Genomic DNA, 18,194 nt, shown 5'->3' on the forward strand with positions numbered 1-18,194 from the left:
AGCACATCCGACGTTTCTAATGTAGTCATTCTCGGAATGGTCTGCAGAGAGGAGGCTGATCACGTGGCATTAGCTGTCTTTTAATGTGATTTAGCAGCTGGAAACAAGATGAGCTAAAAATACACTGTTTTCTTAATATTGCTTTTCCATGTTGGGAATTGCTTTTGTTGCCACAGAGTTGTTGCATGATCACAACTGGGAGGAGAGGTGTCCAAGAAACAATTCTCTGGTGTTACACAGAGAGTAGATGAAATTGGAATGATTTCCCTTTTTTTTTTTCCTCAGGAAATGAGACATAAAAGATTGCAGCTGATTCTCCATTACCTGTGTTAATGGGGACAGGAGAGGTGTCCCATGTGTGCAGGTGTCTGGGTGATGTACATAACACACCAGTGGCTCTCTGCTGAGCTCACCCAGTTCTGGCCTGGAGCCACTGCGCTCTGCCAAGCCTGGGCAAGCCCCTCCAGAGCTGGAGATGACTCTACATCCCACCCTGGCTCAGGGAGGAGATGCTGAAGGACAAGAAACCATCTTAGAGTGTTTGTGGTGCTGTGCCATGCAGTCTGCAGCCTGCTCAGGGGAGCTGGATGCATCAGCAGTCCTTTAACCTCTGCGCTTTTCAGGAGGGGCAGTTTGAAAGGCTGCCAGGACACTGCAGCAAACTGCCCTGACTTCCCCTCCACTCAACACCATTGCAGAGCTGCTGTGCTGTTAGTGAGGGGCACAGTCTGCTGAGGTCAAGGATGTGAGCACGGTGTGCTGCAGCCCACAGCTTCATAAACAAGGGGGACTCCACGGAGTGTGACACGAGAGTTGCCAGTGCAGTCTGACTGACTGCAGTAGCTTGTACAGCCTCACTTCTCCTTCTTCTAAGAAGATGACAAACATCAGCCTCACTGCCAGCCAGTGTTTGGTTTATTTTATTATTATTTTTATTTTTAAGGGCATCATGGAAGCAGTGCTAAAAGGCTATGAACTGCCAGTAGGAAGTGCAGAACTGGGGGTGAGCTCTGTCCCCCCATGGACAGAGCTGACAGGCAGAGGGGGACACAGCTGCTGCCAGAAGCTACTATAGGCAACTCTGTGTGTATGTGTGTGTCTGTGTATGTGAAGTTTTTAACTGTTTTATTACTTTATCACGGGTTGTTGCTGTGGTTTCTCTCTTTATGGACCTTTCTGTTCTCAACACAGAGGAGAGGTAAAGGTGGGAACTCAGACATGGAGCCCATAGACAAGTGGCTAATTACACAAGGAATGGTGAGGACTTCACCAGTGAAGCGATTCCTACTGCCCACCCCAGTCCCTGACCTAGAATAACCATCCTCCGTTCACCTCTCGTCCTGCCCTATTGAACCGCTTGAAATCGGACAGTACAAGGAGTTTATGTCCCACCTACATCATTACCTGGGGCAAAGGGAAAGATTTGCACCAATTTCTGGTTTATACAGCACAAAGACCTGTAAACAACTGAATCATTTGTAGGATCCCACATCACCTTCAGAAGAGGCCTGGGGATCCAATTGGTTCCTTCTACTGTCTTGATTTATTTATTGCAGTATCCACTTTTCGAGGGATAAACACAAGTCTCATGGATCTTATTCATAAAGAGGACACTTGCTATCTGTCTTTAAAGGAGCCTTTTCTGGTAGTGCTTAGCTTCATGGTCTGCAATAAACATAGGGAAGTTGTAGGATCATATGTAGTTGAATCGAGTAATGTAGTGATAGTTCTTTATGCAAGGAAGGGAATGGGAGAGCTGCTACCCAGACTGACATCTTCAACCCCACTGGCATTAGGAATCAGACTCAAAAAGGTACAATAGTGTTTCTGGCTTTAAGAATTTAATTCCTGTGTCTGGTGATGCCAGTGCCTTGATAAAATCAGGCTTCTGAAGATCACTGAACCTGTGCACATTCTGACCTTGTTTGAAGTTGTTCTTCATCAATGTGCTTGCAGAGAGAAGTTCAAAGCCTGCTTTAGGTGCAGAAGCCAGAGGAAGGGAAAAAATAGCCTCAGCTATGCCTTAAAGCCAAGTTTTAAGATCATTTTTTTTGGACAATGTAATCCATCACTTTAAGTGTTTGAGATTAGTACCAATAATGTGACCTAACTGTAGAAAATCCTCCCGAGACAGTCCTGGCTGCAGCTGAGTTCAGAGAGGTGCAGGGAGAATTCCATTTGCTCTGGGGTGTGCTGGCAGTGCAGCACGTGGGGCCAGGCACCAGAAAGCCCATGGAGCAGAAATGTCTCACTCCAGGAGAGCCCTGAATGTCCCGGACTAAGCTGCACCATGCTTAAAAAGAGAAACAACCCAGAAAGTTTAAAGTTCAGAAAATCCAGATTGTGCAATATCTACTCTGTTAAACACTTGCATTTCTTCTTCTGGATTTATGGCTAATCCAGATTATTTCTCAGGGTCAGCTTGGAAATTTGGCAGAAGTTTGCATGGCTGGTGCACACACAGTGATGGGACAGGTGTTGTATCTGCCTGCCCATGCAAGCACACAAAAGCAGTTCCATGCCTGCTCACACATGTGGGTAAGTCCACTGTGGGTACCTGTCCCTGGGAGCCAGAGTGTCATTTTGGTGCTGTCAAACACCCACAGCTCACAAGATGAGAATGAAAAGCTGTAAAATGAGCAGCAGTATGAGTTTTGCCTCTGATACTGTTGACTGTGGCTCACAGAGGCTCTCGCTGTTCGGTGGCTCTGTTGCAGCCAGGGATGTGCTGTGCCACTGTTAGATGTTCATCTATAATGAATAATCCAGTGATTGAGTTAGTTCCTCTTCTTTGCCTTTCCACTGTTTACAAGAGCGGGGAAGCATGAAATCGGCACCCCTGCTGTTCACACCACTCACACCACTGCTTTATTAAAAAAGCAAACAGCATATTCCTTCATTGGCTTGTGGTTATTCAGTCTGGAAAAAGGATACTGCAGCATTCATGGAGGCATATGGCTTTGGGGAGGGAAGGGGGCCAGTCACTGCTCTTACAAGCCTGTCACCTTGTTTGTATGCTAAACATGAGAGAGAAATACCTAAAATAAAACTAAACTAATCATTAACTCCGTTTCTCTCTTAACTGGCTGTAGTTCTTAACAGTATTTATTAATATGACCTGTAAGCATTTACAATGCCAGTGGATAACTAGGATCCCAGGTATGAACTTGATTTGCCCACTCTGTGGGGTACTTTTTATACTTTGAGGAGGAGGAAAGAGGGGTGAGCTGACACTGCTGTTCCCTGTGCCTGTACAACACTGAGACCACTCAAAGGGAATTCTCCACCTGCCAGAGTGGTTCTCACATCCCTCATGACCTGACGTTGTTCTGTCCAAACTGTGATACATTTCAGCTTTGGGTTGAGTCCTTCCCACTCCATTTCTGTGCATCCCAGTTCACCACACACCTTTGCAGTCTCTGTCTCTCCTCTCCCAGTGAATTTGGCAGTGTTGTTCTTGTTTCAAGTTAACCTGTGGCTCAGTTCTGCCATCGAGGTGATGCCAGGACCATGGAAACAGACACAAGCCACACCTTTATCCATCCCAGCACTACCTACAAGAATAAAGTAGACAAAATGATATTGGCAGAAAATGTTTCTGGTATTTATATGACTGAGGGATGGCAGGTGAGCTGTTCCAGTGACAGATCTGTCTGCAGTGTGAGGTCAGGGTGTTGCCATGCAGGTCTCACACAGGGCTCCGTATCAGCAGCAATTAGGCAGAGACTTTACCACAAAGCCATGTTTTAGTGCAGGTAGTCTCAGTTCCCTTCTCATGAGATTGGACAGCTATTGAGATTTGCATTAATATATTCCTTAGAATAATCTGTCAACCCACTCACATGCCAAATGGGTTATTTGTTCTGAAAGTGAGAAGTAGGTGTTGCTTAAGCCACCACATCAGGACATTAATTGGGACAGTGGCAGGGGAAGGATGAAACTGAACCAGAATTCACAGAAAGTTATATGAGCACCATTCAGCATTCTGCCTTGACCGCCAGGTTAGAGAGGAGAGCCCTCTTTGTAGGGAAGATAGGTGAGTAAAGATGAAAGGAAACCTCTGTTAATTAGTAACCAAGTGGGATGCCGCTATGTGTACCTTCAAGAGAGAGATAGGATCTGAGATGTGGAAATGATTTGGGTAACATGAGACTGTTGAATACCATCATCTACTTGGAGACTGAAGTGCTTGAACTGTGGATAAGCCCAAAAATAGACACATGAAGATCTCATTTCTTCCATGTGGTGGAACCCCTCTCCCTGTTGAAGGCAAGCAGGGGTTTTCACTTAGCTGAAGACCGTGGGGATCTCCTTACCTTCCCAGCCGCGGTGTTTTTCAGAGCACTGTGCAAGGACAACCCAATCCCCCATGTCAGTGAGGGCTGGCACTGTCTGGACACGCCTGTCAGATCCAGATGGGCTGGTTGTTGTACGGGCACAGCAGGCTCTGCTGGGGAACGTGCTGCACCCGAGCTCTTGCCTGGCGCGGCCGTGCAATGCGTAATGATTACGAGTAATCAAGGAGTTAATTTAATCCTTACATGTAAAGTCAAGCGTGTTCTAATATTGAGGCCAAGCAGCTATTTCAAGATCACAACAGCTTTAAATAGATGGTAAGGCTGTAGTAGTAAGCTGGAGTAGCCTACTAGTGTGCTCCTAGTGCTGCTGTAGGAATGACAGACCTCTACTACTGCTAACCAACAAGGAGGAGTGAGTAGCAACTAACCAAGGACTGATGTCAGCTTTGTTAAACATCTAAAAAGAAGTGGAATTAACTAAGCTATTACAAGGCAGTAGTCTAGCAACAATTAGCATAAACCTTGTTAAACATTTTAAGAACATTAATGAGCTCACCTAGAGACCTGAATTGTCATTTCATACCTGCTTCTTTTCCAGTGGGATCATTTTTAATAGAAATAAAATGTGATAATAATAACCTTAAACTGTCTTTTTAAGGGTAGAATATTGGATTTTATGACTTCTGAAGAAATATATTGGCAATACTCTTTGGCTTTTGATTGCTAGTGAGAACATCAACACAATCTAACTTAGATAAGTAGGAACTTGAATTCCAGGTTCCTGTGGGTTTTGTGGGATTGAACACACACTTTTGTTCTCCCAGCCCTCCTTTTCCATTTCCCTTTCAGGACTGTTGAGATGATCCCATTTGTAGGATTTTCCAAAGACTAAATAAAAAAAGGAATTTAAACGATCAGCCCAACTTTTAATTAAAGCCAGTTACTTAAAGTACCCAAAAATATTTTGTGACTTGATTTCCATTTACTTTGAGTATAGACTTTAAAAAAAAATAAATCATAATATCTTTATACAAATAGCTGTTGCAGCCAGCACTGGGGAGCTTTCTTGCCAAGACTGAGAGCTTCACTAGACCATGGAAGTTTGCATAATCAAAGTATTAACAAGACAGTGTCCCATTCCAGAGTGTTTTCCGTGTAGTCTGTGGCTGCCACTGCTGCTTGTTCCCAGAAACTGTTGTCTTTTTTTAATGTGTAAACTAGTTAATTCATTTTTACATTGCCTCTGTTGTGATTTAGGGATTAGTTATAACAAAATTCCCAGGCACATTTTTCAGTTTAGGGCTTCTGAAAGGGGAAGACTTGCCCAACTGACTGGCAAAAATTGAGCTTCTCTGTGTGGTCAGTTTAAAATGAAACATAAATGGTACAATGTTATCGTAAAAATAATATAAAACTTCCAGCTGCTCTCTGAAGAGTTTCCTCCCTCTTTATTCTTGAACAAATTAAACCTGACACATGTAACCCATGTTTTATGAGGAAATGGGGCTCAGAGTCTGAGGAAAGTAAACTGGAAGTTTGAGCATGGAAGGAGCAACAGATACAAACCCTCAGCACTTCTGTGGGTGTGCTGGGAGACAGGGGAAGCTTTTTAAAAGGTCAGTGCTGAATAGCAAACGGCTGACACACTCAGATGTTTATCTTACAGCTTTGTCTGCTTCTCTGCAAGAAGTGCTCTTGCACTTCTGAGGGCTTTGTTTGTTTGTTATAAGTAGCTCTAGCTGAAAGTGGAATTCCTTTTTTTGCTTTTTTTTTCTTTCTTTTCTTAAAATTCTTCCGAAGCACCACAGCATAAACTCTTGTGCTGCTGAGCTGTTCTTCGAGGACTTCTGCAAATTCAAGAGTCCTGTGATTCTCAGGAATTCAGTACTTGATCAGTCATCTGTCGTGTTTTCAGGATAATCAAGATTTGAGCTGCTGTTCCTTCTAATACAGGGGCACAGTACTACCATGCTTTTTATAACAGCTGCTCTTATATTCATAAAATCATAAAATTCTGGAATGGTTTGGGTTGGAAAGAAAGATCATCTCATTCCAACCCCCTGCCATGGGCAGGAGCACCTTCCATTATGCCAGGTTGCTCCAAGTCTGGTCCAACCTGGCCTGGAACACTTCCAGAAATGGGACGGGCCACAGCTTCTCTGGCAACCTGTGCCAGGGCCTCCCCACCCTCACAGGGAATAATTTCTTCCTAATATCTAATCTAAATCTACCCTCTTTCATCTTAAAGCCATTCCCCTTTGTCCTACCACTTCAGGCCCTTGTCCAAAATCCCTTTCCAGCTTTCTTGGAGCCCCTTAAGGGATTGTGTTCCTGTGAATTTTATTCACAGAAAAGGAAAAATAAACCAGTTATTTTCCTCCTCCCTTCCATGCCCACTTCCTTATCCTTAGAGAAACATAAGCACCTCTCTGAGCTGCAAACCAGCCAGCAGCTCTGAGGCTGCACCTTCCACAGTGTTACCTACTGCATGCAGGTTAAGCAACCCAGGAGAGAGGCAGCAGTGCAACTTCTGCAGTAGGTTTTAGGTTGCTGTAGGCTGAATAAATTAATTATATCACTGAAGCCAATATTTTATAAAGCTGTTAAACCAAGGAGACAGTTCTACAAGATGCAACTTGTCCTTGGGAAGGAATGTGCTGGAAGATGCTTAGAGCTCTTCTCTTGTCAGTGGCTGTCTGGGCCAGCTTGCAGCAGCTTCAGCTCACTGTGATAGCATTGTGTGTGCATGATTCAGGAAATCAGAAAGGGGCAATTATCTGGTCCATTCCAAAGGAAACTGCAGGAATTTATTTTCGGTTTGGGATCTTTATGAATTCGCTGGAAGCAAAATGACACCTTGTACCTCTGACCCCAGGAAATGTCACTTTGTCCAGCAACCTGGTCAGAGCCCAGCCACCTTCCTGGTGCTGCTCTTTGGGGGAGATGCTTTGGATTGAGTTCTGGATTTCCAGTTCTTTGACACAACTAACCCACTTTAGCAGGCCTCACCTCAAGCAAGGGCTTAACTGGCCTCCTCAGTACAAGGGGCCACTTGATTCTGTGAAAAAATTCCTGAGGAGCTTTACTAAACAGCCTCAGTCTCTGGGATCCAGCCTCTGTCTGTCTTCCTCTGCTAGAGCTGCCTGAGAAATCTACATCTCCCAAGAAATGCATCTGCAGAGCCTCTTCCAGCTCTTCTTTTTGAATCACAGAGTCATTAATGTTGGAAAAGACTTCCAAGATCATCAAGTCCAACAATTAACTGAGCACTGCCAAGGCCACAACTAAGCCATGTCCTTAAGCACCACATCCACAGGTTTTTTTATCACTTCCAGGGAGGGCAATTCCTGTGAGAGGTTTCAGGCAAAGCTGTGGAGAGCCCCTGACACCTTTTCTGCCTAGGAGAGTCCCTCTAACAGTGCCAGGTCTCCTGCCTGCCAGCCCCACTGCTCAGCTGCCGTGCCCTGGCCTGGAACTCACGTGTCTGACATTGTTTTCCAACTATTTTTGAGGCTGTCCTTACCTGGATCTATTGTGGTGTTTTCCTGTTTATGTCAGTAGGCCTCTGTTGTATTTAAGCAGTGTAGTTAAGTCAGGAAATTCTACACCTAATACTCAGTAATTTCCCTTTGCTGACCCAGTTACCCTTCGCACTGTGTGAAATCGCTGCCCTTCAGCTGCCTCTGTGCTGCCCGTTGCAGTCACACCGGTATCGTGACCAGTTCCACTGCAGGGGCAGAGGCAAAACCTTCCATGCCTGGGTGTTAAACTGCTCTGGAGCCTGACCTGCTCTGGAGAGCCCTGCTGCAGCTCTGGTACTGTGCTCTCCTCCTCTGCCCCATCCTCCTCCTCCTTCACCTTTGAGACTCTGCACTTTGCACTGCCACATGTTGGGCTCTGCTGCTGAGGGTCACCTTTGGCAGAGGAGTGGGAACTGGGAGCTGGGAGAGTTTTGCTTTAAACCTTTGTGCCAAGGCTTGCCAGGGCTCGGTGGTGTGGTGGGAGGAGGATCTGGGAGGAAGCATGACTGTACCCTGGGCTCTGACTTCTCCACCTGTGGGGAAAACCAAATTGTTTTCATAGGAGTGTTGCCTGAAGACTTTGAGACCCTCTTTCTTCTAACCCTTCACTGTGGCTAATATCCATTTAAAAAAACCAAAAAGGTGTAAATTTAACATTTCAAAACCTTACTGATATCCAGTATTCTACCCTTAAAAGCATTTCACGATCAAGATTAGAATCATCAGTCCATCTTGATGGTTTTAATATGTGGTCGAGAACTTACTCGTCTTACGCTGGCATCCAGTCACGTCATTCCCCATAATCTTTCTCTTGTTTTTTTTAGCCCTGTTGTTCATAATTTCCTTTCCAAGTTGTTTCCTTATTTGAAATGCCATTTATATTTTGTTGCCTTTTTTTTTTTCCAGCACATCTTACATCTTTGTTTTTGTTTTGTTTTTAATCTTATTTCTGGCGTTTTCCATCGCTCTGTGGCCATGATTGTGGATGTGTTTTGGTTTTTGCCTGCCTTGCTGTTCTCTCGCTGCACTCCTTAGATCCCTGTTGCACAGTCCTCTGTCATGGATGACATTGAGGAGTGGCTCAGTACCGACTTGGTGAGACTCTTTATATTTTCATTTTTCACTTGCACGGTTAACTTTCAATGCATTGCTGAGTTCCTGGTACTTCTCATAGCGGGAAGCAGTGAAACTTCCCAAGCAGAGAGATTGGTTCCCTTTGAAGGGAGTATCTAAGCAGGAGGAGTCAGGGTCACATTCAGCAATTCAATCAAAACACTTCTTTTCTGAGCTGTTTTATTTTCCCTTCTCCATGTGAGCATCACAGAATAGCATGTGTTCCAGAAAACGTGGGATTCTGGTCCCCCAAATGGGGAAGCATTAAATACAGGCTGATTTTTTCTGCACCAGACTTAAAGTCCATGTTTAAAGCTGCATTATTTAGACAGGATCTAAGTTCATGCTTATGTTGAGGCATGCTTTTAAGAGATGCTGGATCAGGGCTTAGATTCCTTTCCAATCAAGATGTCTTTGTTAAACTGGCAGGCAATCTTGACATGTTTCATAATAGTAATAATAAAAATTTATAACAGTCTCTCTTCAGTGTTTATAACTTTCAGTTTCTCCTAAATTATGATTGTCTGGTAATTATTCAACAAACAAACAAACAAAAAGAACTAAAAGTAGCTTTGCCTTCACCCTGGAGTTTGTTTTGCTGTCCCAAAACACATTTGGTTTAAGCAGGATACAGCAAGTACACATTCATTCTGTTTTGGTTTTTTTCAGTGTAAGCATCTGACTCAAATCAACCAAGTGCATTTTGGGGGGTGGGTGCTGGGTTGTCTTCACATGGTTCTTTTAAACATGGTTTTAGTGAACTGAACTTGCGCTCACCATATCCCCAAGGATCATCTCCTTCCATTCTTCCAGCTTCAGACAGAAAACTCCCAACTCTTTAGGGTCTCCCCCACCCCCTTCCTGCTGCCTGTTCAGCTCCCAGCTGGGAGCTGTGGGATTCAGGCTCCATTCCCCAGCTCTGGAAGCAGAGCTGCAGGCACGCTCTGGCATGTCAGCCCTGTGCTCTGGCACTGGAGAAGCTGGTTGTACGGGAAGGAAGAAAATTCTCCAGCTCTCCAGAGGTGCCTGAAGTGCTTAAACAGATTCTGGGTTCAGTGTTTGATTTTGGCAGACTGGCTGGCTGTCTCTGAAATGTCACTGAGTTCCAGCTGCAGGTAGGTTTGTCAGACCTCAGTACAGGAGTCATTTTCAAATTTAATTACAAACTGGCCTCATTTTGATGAAGAAATATGGTAAATGTAGCATGTCCACTCTGCTTAACCAATAAACTTTTGTCTTTGCCATTTAAATTAATTTAGAGGGAGAGAAGATCTGATGGAGAGATATGGAGGTAGCTCTGTGCATCTCTCATCCCCAGGACAGACTTGCTCAAAAGGAACAAAGCAGAGAAGTGTCCTGGAAATGCCTGAGCAAGCCTGGGGATGTCCCTGGCACCCCATCCCAACCCTATATTGCACCCTGTGTGCAGCAGAAAGATGCCTGTGAAAATTTGGACTGGATTTTTGTTTTTCACTCTGGGTCCCCACCCCCTTGTTTTGTTAACAGCTCATTTCAATTCTCTCCTTCCCAGGTGAGGAAGTTGCAGGTTAGGTTAGATAATTGTTATTTCCTTACCCTTTTTGGAGTACACTGGGACAAACAGCAGCTCTGCCTGTGAAGAGGCTGCTGTGTGAACATTTGGAAACCTCAATGCAGTAGAAAGCCAGGAGATGCTCAGGCTCTAAAAGCCTTTGTGAGGCCAGTCAGTATGTTCCCACTGCTGGTAGAGAAGCCAGGTATAGACAAATACTTTACTTTTTCAAAGCAGGTTCAACATGAGATTTTCAACTAGTATTTTTACCCATCTTTAACATCCTGATAGATTGACAAGGATGCCTATCCCTGGACTTCTAATTTCATTATTTGAAATGCACATTGAAATGCACAAACTGGTGGAAATGCAGTGACCCTTGTGTCATTCCCAGCTTTTGATTCTCATGGACAGACACTAACTGCTGTCAATATCTCTCATCCAGCTCACCCTGGTCTTGTCTTTGTGCAGCATGGACACAGGAAAGCTGCTATATTTTAGTATGAAACCTAAAATGAACTCTCACAGGAGGAATGTTGGCCCCAAACAATTTTGCACGTGTCCTTTGTCAGCTAAAACTGCATTTTACTTGAAGACACAATGCAAACCACAGTCCTGACTTTTTTAAGGACTGTGTGACAGAAAAGATGCCATCTGTGTGTGTGACTCACACAGCTCAGATTTGGACCAGAATTACTGTCTGAAGGGGAAACAGTGCTGGACTGACATTCAGATCCAACAGGGAAAGCTTAGCTATCCACCAGCAATCTTCAGAAGCACCTCAGTGCTTGTTCTCCTGCTCTGCAGCACAGTGAAATGTCAGTCCCCTCTGGCCTCCTGATGTGGGAGCCCTGTGATTTCCCCAGGTCCCCCTGCTCCGATGGTTAATATGTGGAAACAAGTGGTGGAAACTGTCCAGTTGTATTAAAGGTGGAGGGGATGACAGGGAAGGGGAAGCACTGCCTGTGCTCACATGCCTTTTTGTTCCCATTGCAGAAAGGCAACGAACTGGAAGAAGGAGTGACCAGTGAAGGTAAGCAGAGATGCCCGTGGCTATGAGCCATTCTCAGGTTAGTGCTCAGATGGAATTTGCTCTGATCCCTGCTGAGATGCTGCCTTCTCCCAGCCTGATGTTCCCCAGCAAATGCTTCCATGCTCAGAAAAGCAGGAGGAGAGCATTTCACAGCAAAGGTTCATATTTATGGTGTGGGGAGCCCTCCTGGCTCCAAGTGCTTCCCTGCCATCTTCCTTGGCTGTGCTCTGTGTTTGTGCCAGCAGGAATGTGTCCCCAAGCTGCTCAGCCCTTTGGAATGATGTTTCCCTGGATCTGTCACAGCCGGTGGCATAGTGTGGGTTTGATTCCAGCTGCTGCCTGAGCTCGGGTGTCTCCAAGGACAGCTGTACCCTTTCCCGAGGAAGTCATGCTGTACCAGTATTTGTGCCTGCAAACACAGCCCGACAGGATGCCAGGCCCTGGAATTTCCGCCCCTGCCAGCCTCTGTCCCTGGGGCCAAACCCACGGCCCCAATTCTTACCTGTCTTCCTTCTGTTTTTGCATTGCAGAGTTTGACAAATTTTTAGAAGAGCGAGCCAAAGCGGCGGAGATGGTTCCCAATCTGCCATCCCCTCCCCTGGAAGCCCCCACCCCTCCGACAAATCCTTCCAGCAGGAAAAAGCAGGAGCGCTCGGAAGACGCCCTCTTTGCACTGTGAAGATGGCACGGAGCCACCCTCCCACCCCTGTGCTCCGCCAGAGAATATCTCCGTACGGCCACTTTGTCCTCCACAGTCCTTGGCTAACAACGACCCCCATCCCCCCCATTCCATAGTTTGCTTCTCCCTCCCTCCCTCCCTCCCCAAACGATCCACCCCCACAAGCTGACTCTTTCTATTTAAATCCAACGCTATTCCTGCCAGACCACGATTCTCCAGCACTCGCTTAATCCCCTCCTTCCTGTCCCAGCTGCACAAAACCAGCTCTTGATGCTGAAAACCCCTTCAGAATGCACGAGTACGTCACACTGGGCTGAAACAAAAGCCCAGGAGGGAGAGAGCAGCCTTGCCCTTCAATTTATGTAGGGATCATCCTCTTCTGTAGGCAGGTCCTGCCAAGTAGACGGCTCTGTCAGTCAGCATGTAATTGACTGAGCTGGAATGTTCAGGAGGAGTGTGTCTTTATTTTTAGATAAAATGTTAATGTATTGGCTTTCGTGTTGGATTCGACAGCAAGGAACAACTGTTCCCCTTTCAACATGTGCTTCACAAGTTAAAATCCTTTACTCTCCCACTCACACATCTCCTGGTACCATATGGTGGTCGCTTTTCCCCACTTTCTGTGGCGTTTCATTTCTAAATCTCACAGGGTATTTTTTGCCTTGTGTTTTATCTGGGCTTGCTCTAATTTGAAGCAGTCTGTTGGCCATGTCCAGTAGCTCTGGCAGTTGATAAGGATGGAAAATGCTGGGCTAAATGGATGCTTTAACGATGGCACAGGAAGCACCTCGCTCTTTGAGAGACCATTGTCACACAGGAATTTCCCTGGTGTGTTTGCCTTTTAAACTAGCTTGGTTATTTTCTCCTTACCTTAGATTCCTTCTTCAGCGACTGTAGAGCTCTGCACTTGGTGTAAACATCCATGCAGATGGATGGGACTTGCTCATGGATTGGGTGTGAGCTGAGGTTCCTGGATTCCCTGCAATGCCTGGTAGAATAGACATGCTGGTTCTTGGGGGTAGGGATGAGGAAAAGAGGCAAACCTCAGAGGTTTGTATGGAACACTGAGGGAGATGGTTACCATGGAGGGATTAGCCGTGCCAGCCTGTGCTGGAGGTGAAACTCCTCATTTCCTTCTAGTTTTAGGCTGAAGAAAGTGTTGAAGTGATTGTGACCGTGCTATTTGTAATTTTTGGAACGTCCTTTGATCCCTCTGCCCTTCATTAACTCCTGGCTCCTATGGGGCTGCAGTCTCTGTGCAAACAAGCATATTCCCTTGCTTGCCAAAGGCATGGCCAGGATTCCTGCTCCTCTGGGGCTGCCAGAAGGGATTCCAGCATGTGTGCCTGCCTTGCTGGGCTGACAGGCAGAGCTGGAGCAGGCAGCTCCAGCCATCGCCGCATCCCCCAGCGTTTTCCTTGGGAGGAAGCCAGTGGCACAGGATGGCAGGATCAAAGAGAGAGCTGAGCAGTGCATGGCAGGAGAATCTCCCATCCTGACAGAGAGGCACTTTATCAGCTAAATGCCCGTGCAGGCAGCAGGCTCCAGCCCCTCTTCCTCAGGGTGTTCCTTGGTTTAGGCAATCTTCTTCTGACCTGACATGTCTGAGCTTCCCAGGATGCTGATATGTGTCAAGCTCTCTTGAAAGTTGTTCTAGGCCAAGTGATAGAAGCTTTTATCTGAGCACAGCATTTTATCAGCCCATACCATACTCTCTGAGGACCACCCCCTTTGGGACATCGTGACACACAAAGCCTATTACCCAATGCCTGATTGCACCACTGATGGACTTTGACAGCAGACACATTAATCTTTGAAGGGAAACGTTGTTTGGTGCAGGATTTCCAGGCTGTCCCAGGTCAGGTTTCACTCTGTGCCCTCCCTGCTCATCATCTCCTCTGTCCTGCCCTGCCTGCAGCCTCTTCCAGGATCCCTCCATATGTAGCTGGGCCCAGGCAAGGCTGTCCTGCCACGCCTCTGCACTGATGTGACACCTCATCACTGCTCTGTGTAGCACAGTTTACAAGTGGACAGGGAAAACCATGTTAAGGATGGAGATAACTTGGGGATCAAGCTTTTCTCCCCACTTGCTGGCCCTCTGTCCAGTTGAAGCCCTTCTGTGTGGGTCTGCAGAGGCTTTTTCCCATTCCATCTTCTCCGTGGCTAATGGAACCTGCCAGGACAGTCTGCCTTGGCTGCATTGCACACTCCTGCTCTCACCCTCTGCCCTCACTGCTCAACATAAGATGAGCCTAATGCTCAGGGATTGGCACTGCCAGCTTGCTGCAACACATCACATGTGGCCACCAGCTCCCTGAAACCTGAGGAAACTTCTGTGGCGACACTGATTTGATTTCAGACGGCATCTGGTGATCGCCTGAGCAGTCTCACCAGCACAGAATGAATTGCTGGTATTCCTGTCAAGGCAGAAAGCTCTGTGGGTGTTTTAAGTGTGTATTTTCTCTTCTAAATCCTTGAAACACATTGACCCTGTAAATGGCCACATCAGGTGATTCTAAGCATGTTAATCCAGCTTCCCTGCCAAACCGGAGGAGATAATCGCATTGCTCAGGCATGGGGACGCTGTCAGATGGTGCAGATTGGCACGGATGTCACTGTCACCGAGCCCTCGCAGCGTCCCACTGCTGCAGCTGTGCTGGCCCTTCATCCCCCACCCCTCAGCCAAAAGGTGCTGGGGGAGTGTGCTTTTAATGCTTATTTCTGTCACACTAAACCTGTCCTAGGACCTCCAAGGAGTTGCTTTAGGTAGAATCTGTTCACTTTCTGGAAGATTCTGCAGAGCTGTCTGTCAGTGATTGCTCTCTCCAGCTGGGAGGAAAAGAGATGGCATGAGAAGGCTGGAGCTGGGAGAAAATACAGGGTGTGTATTGGCAGAGCTCAAGGGGCTCTTTTGGTGTGTGCAGCCCCAGGAAACCCATGGTCCCTGCTGACGCTCTACATTATCCTCTGGAAAGCCATGGCACTGCTTGCAGGGGGTGGCAGGTGGCACTGGGACAAGTGGTGGCTTTGCTGGAAGTAGGGCAGCTCCCAGGAGATGCCTTCCTTGGGAGGAAACGTCCTTTTGGAAGGACCTGGGATGGATCTGGAGCCCAAATCCACCACACTTGGCTCTCAGGGCTGGAAGCACCAAAAGGAACAGAGTGTGTGGCAGAACAGGTGGTTTAGCCCAAACCTTCTTTAACAAATACGAGAGCTACGCTAGAGCTTCCCAAATGTCCTGTATCAGGATCTCTCATCTTCCCTGTCCTCTTGTGGTCTGCAGAAAACCGGAGTGGTGGAAACTGTCTGAGGGAAAGGGAAGGGGTTTTTCACTTCAGGAGACCGACTTCTCAGTTTATCCTTCCTCCGCTTTCACTCTTAAGTGCTTCCTCTGTGCAAGTGGGCAGAGGACTCGCGTGGCTCCAACGCTTGCAAGAACAGGGATGGAGCCGCAGCCTGATCCACTTTCCATAAGAAATAACATCCCAGTGCTTTCTAGGCATATTAGGAATCACAGCTTGACACTCAATGACACTAAATTATTCTTGGGGTCCTTTGTAAGTTCTAATCGTTCCCTATTCTAGGTTAAAATATTTATTTTGTCTATATATTTTCTTTCCAGTGTGTTTTTTTAACCTCTTCTGTTAACTCTTCATGTGCTGAGATGTAAGGATTCAACGGTTTCTATTTAAATATATCCTCTGGGTTCTGTTTTTTTTAATTGTCGTGTGTGGATTTCAGCTGCATCTTCAGCAGGTGTAATAGATAAAAATGTGCTGTACAGACATTTAGGGTGTTTAGGATGTAGGCAAGGCTCATAGGAGAACTGCTCATAGAAACGTAGCACGGTGTCTCTTAAAGGGAACAGCGTAAATGCTGAGACTGGTCCATACTGGGACCCTCACGTAGCCTCCAACATACCTTTTCCCTTCTGATTATCACAGCCTCCATCTCTGGGATGTGCTGATCAACCCAGCTCTGCCATCCCCAGGGCTGGTCTTCCACCTCTAAGCTGAAGGATTTTTAGTGAGGTTCTATTTGTTTGACTTCATTCAGCATTTTTTGATTGGCTATTTCCACTTTGAAATGGAGGACTGGGAGCTGGCTGTGGTGGCGAGATGTTTCCCTCCAGTGGTGGAAGAACAGATCCGGGCTGTGGTTTCAGGCCCAGGGCAGGGGTGATGGTCCCTCTGTGCAGGAGCTCCGCAGCCTGGCCAGCACAGCCTGTCCCTGCTCCTCTGTTCCCTGCTCTCCTGATGTCACCTACAGGGACAGGATGTGCAGCCCAGGAGAGCAAACAAGATGGGTTTCCAACACTCTGTTTCATCCAATGAGTTGTTGAGTCTCCTGCAGCTGCTGGGAGCCCTGGAGTGGGAACTGCTTGTGCTATCTCCATCCCCGTCCATCCCCATCCAGCTCCGTCATTGTTTACCTCCTCAGGGCTGACCACAAGCCTTGTGGAGCCTCCCCTGGAAAAACACAGCTCGGAACAGTTATTTTTATGGAAATAATGAAGCAGTGAGTGGATTTAGAGCTGTGTTGGAGGTAACCCTTCTGCTGCTATGGGCTGTGGAGACGAGGTGCCCACACAGCACCTTCCACCCGTCCACCCCAAACCGCAGCTTCTGGAGCAGGCTGTGCCTGCCTGCTCCAGCCCCAGGTTCCCCACACCTCCTCCTCACCTGGAGAGAGGTGAGGCTGTGTATCACCAAGAGCCAGCTGGCCTTGGGCAATGCCGAGCTCTGGTGCTGGTTCTCTTTAGCCTGTGACAAACTCACTACTCTGAAATTCCCACCCTGCTCCGTGTTTTTATGAGTATGAGCTCCTCATTCCCTACATGTTCCCATGAGCTGTTGTTAACCCTACAAATGTAACCTGTGTAATAGCTTCTCTGTATATTACAGCTGTAGGCTTTCCAGATAAAGGTGGATAATATTTATTTACTGAAGATACTGGATATTTTTTTGTTTGGGAATGGGGTAGGGGGAGAAAAGGGACATAACTGTTTAAAGAGATCGACTATGTAAAGAGAAACAAAATACACGAAAAGCAGAGAAACCCAACACTAAAACATCACTGTATTCAAGTAGAAAGTGTTTCTGTTAAGGACAAGACAACTGTATTAATCTGCCATTGTTTAACTTGCTCCAGAAATCATCTCCTTGGTTCCTGCATGTGAGATATTCCAATAAATACACTATTAGTGTGAGCTGGGAGTGCTATCGTCTCTCTCTCAGCTGGGGACTCGCTTGGCTTGACTGCCTGGCCTGAGCACAGGGAATGAGTGAGCACGGGGGACACGTGTGGCCCTTGGGTGCCCAACAGATGTCAAAATTTGGAGTCCCTGGTGTCCTCTGGGTGACAGAACCTGGGCATTCCCTCTGGGAGAAGGCTTGTCCCCAGCAGTTTCTCGTTGTGTCTTTGCGTGGCTTGTGCTGTGCTCGGTGCTGTGTTGCCTGTGCTGCTAAATTCGTGTCCCATTAAATTTTGGCACCTCTTTTGACACTGACATCAGGCAGACACACGGGTGACAACCTGGGTGCTCAGTGAGACACCTGCCCACCTGGCAGGGCTTAACTGGTAGTTCTTGGAGGGCAACTGTGGATCACCACCCTGGTGACCTAGAAAGTGGTGGGTGATGTTCCCAGCCCATGCAAGGGCCACTTTCCTGACTCATCAGCCAGGAATTTGTTCCAACATCTCCATTATGATGGTGGGTTTGATGGGCAGAGAAGGAAGAGCACCAGCTTAGGAACCCCAGAGAAGTGGCACTGGCCAAACTGAACTTATTTGGCAGAATGGTGCCCTCCATCCTGCCCATGGAGAGCCATGCTGATGGTTTAAAGCTGGGGAAGGGGGGTGTGGAATAGCTGGAAAGATGGGTTCCCCTCCCTGTAGCCATATACTAGCATTAAACAGCCCTGCCCCAGCTTGTTTACCCCGTGCTGATCATGTGCCTGGCTCGATGTCAGATACATTCAGGGAGGTTCCTGGCCTGGATCTGTTCTGCTGGGAAAGG

General features: G+C 46.9%; 1 protein-coding gene across 3 annotated transcripts in view; it reads left to right on the forward strand.

Moving 5' to 3' along the window:
* Positions 1–17,384, forward strand: part of TOM1L2 (target of myb1 like 2 membrane trafficking protein) — a 42,416-nt gene extending 25,032 nt beyond the window's left edge. The window contains exons 13-16 of one of the 3 annotated variants that reach the window (XM_017734059.1): positions 1,192–1,257; positions 8,855–8,914; positions 11,460–11,496; positions 12,027–17,384. In XM_017734059.1, coding sequence (XP_017589548.1) covers positions 1,192–1,257; positions 8,855–8,914; positions 11,460–11,496; positions 12,027–12,175 — 312 coding nt within the window. In that variant the 3' untranslated portion in view covers positions 12,176–17,384. The remainder of the gene's footprint in view (positions 1–1,191; positions 1,258–8,854; positions 8,915–11,459; positions 11,497–12,026) is intronic. The other 2 variants (XM_008633430.2, XM_017734060.1) reach the window with 2 other exon arrangements.
* The last annotated feature ends 810 nt before the right edge of the window (positions 17,385–18,194 follow it).

This window comes from Corvus brachyrhynchos, unplaced genomic scaffold (genome assembly GCF_000691975.1).
Source record: "Corvus brachyrhynchos isolate BGI_N302 unplaced genomic scaffold, ASM69197v1 scaffold5, whole genome shotgun sequence".
In the NCBI taxonomy this organism is placed as follows: Eukaryota; Metazoa; Chordata; class Aves; order Passeriformes; family Corvidae; genus Corvus; species Corvus brachyrhynchos.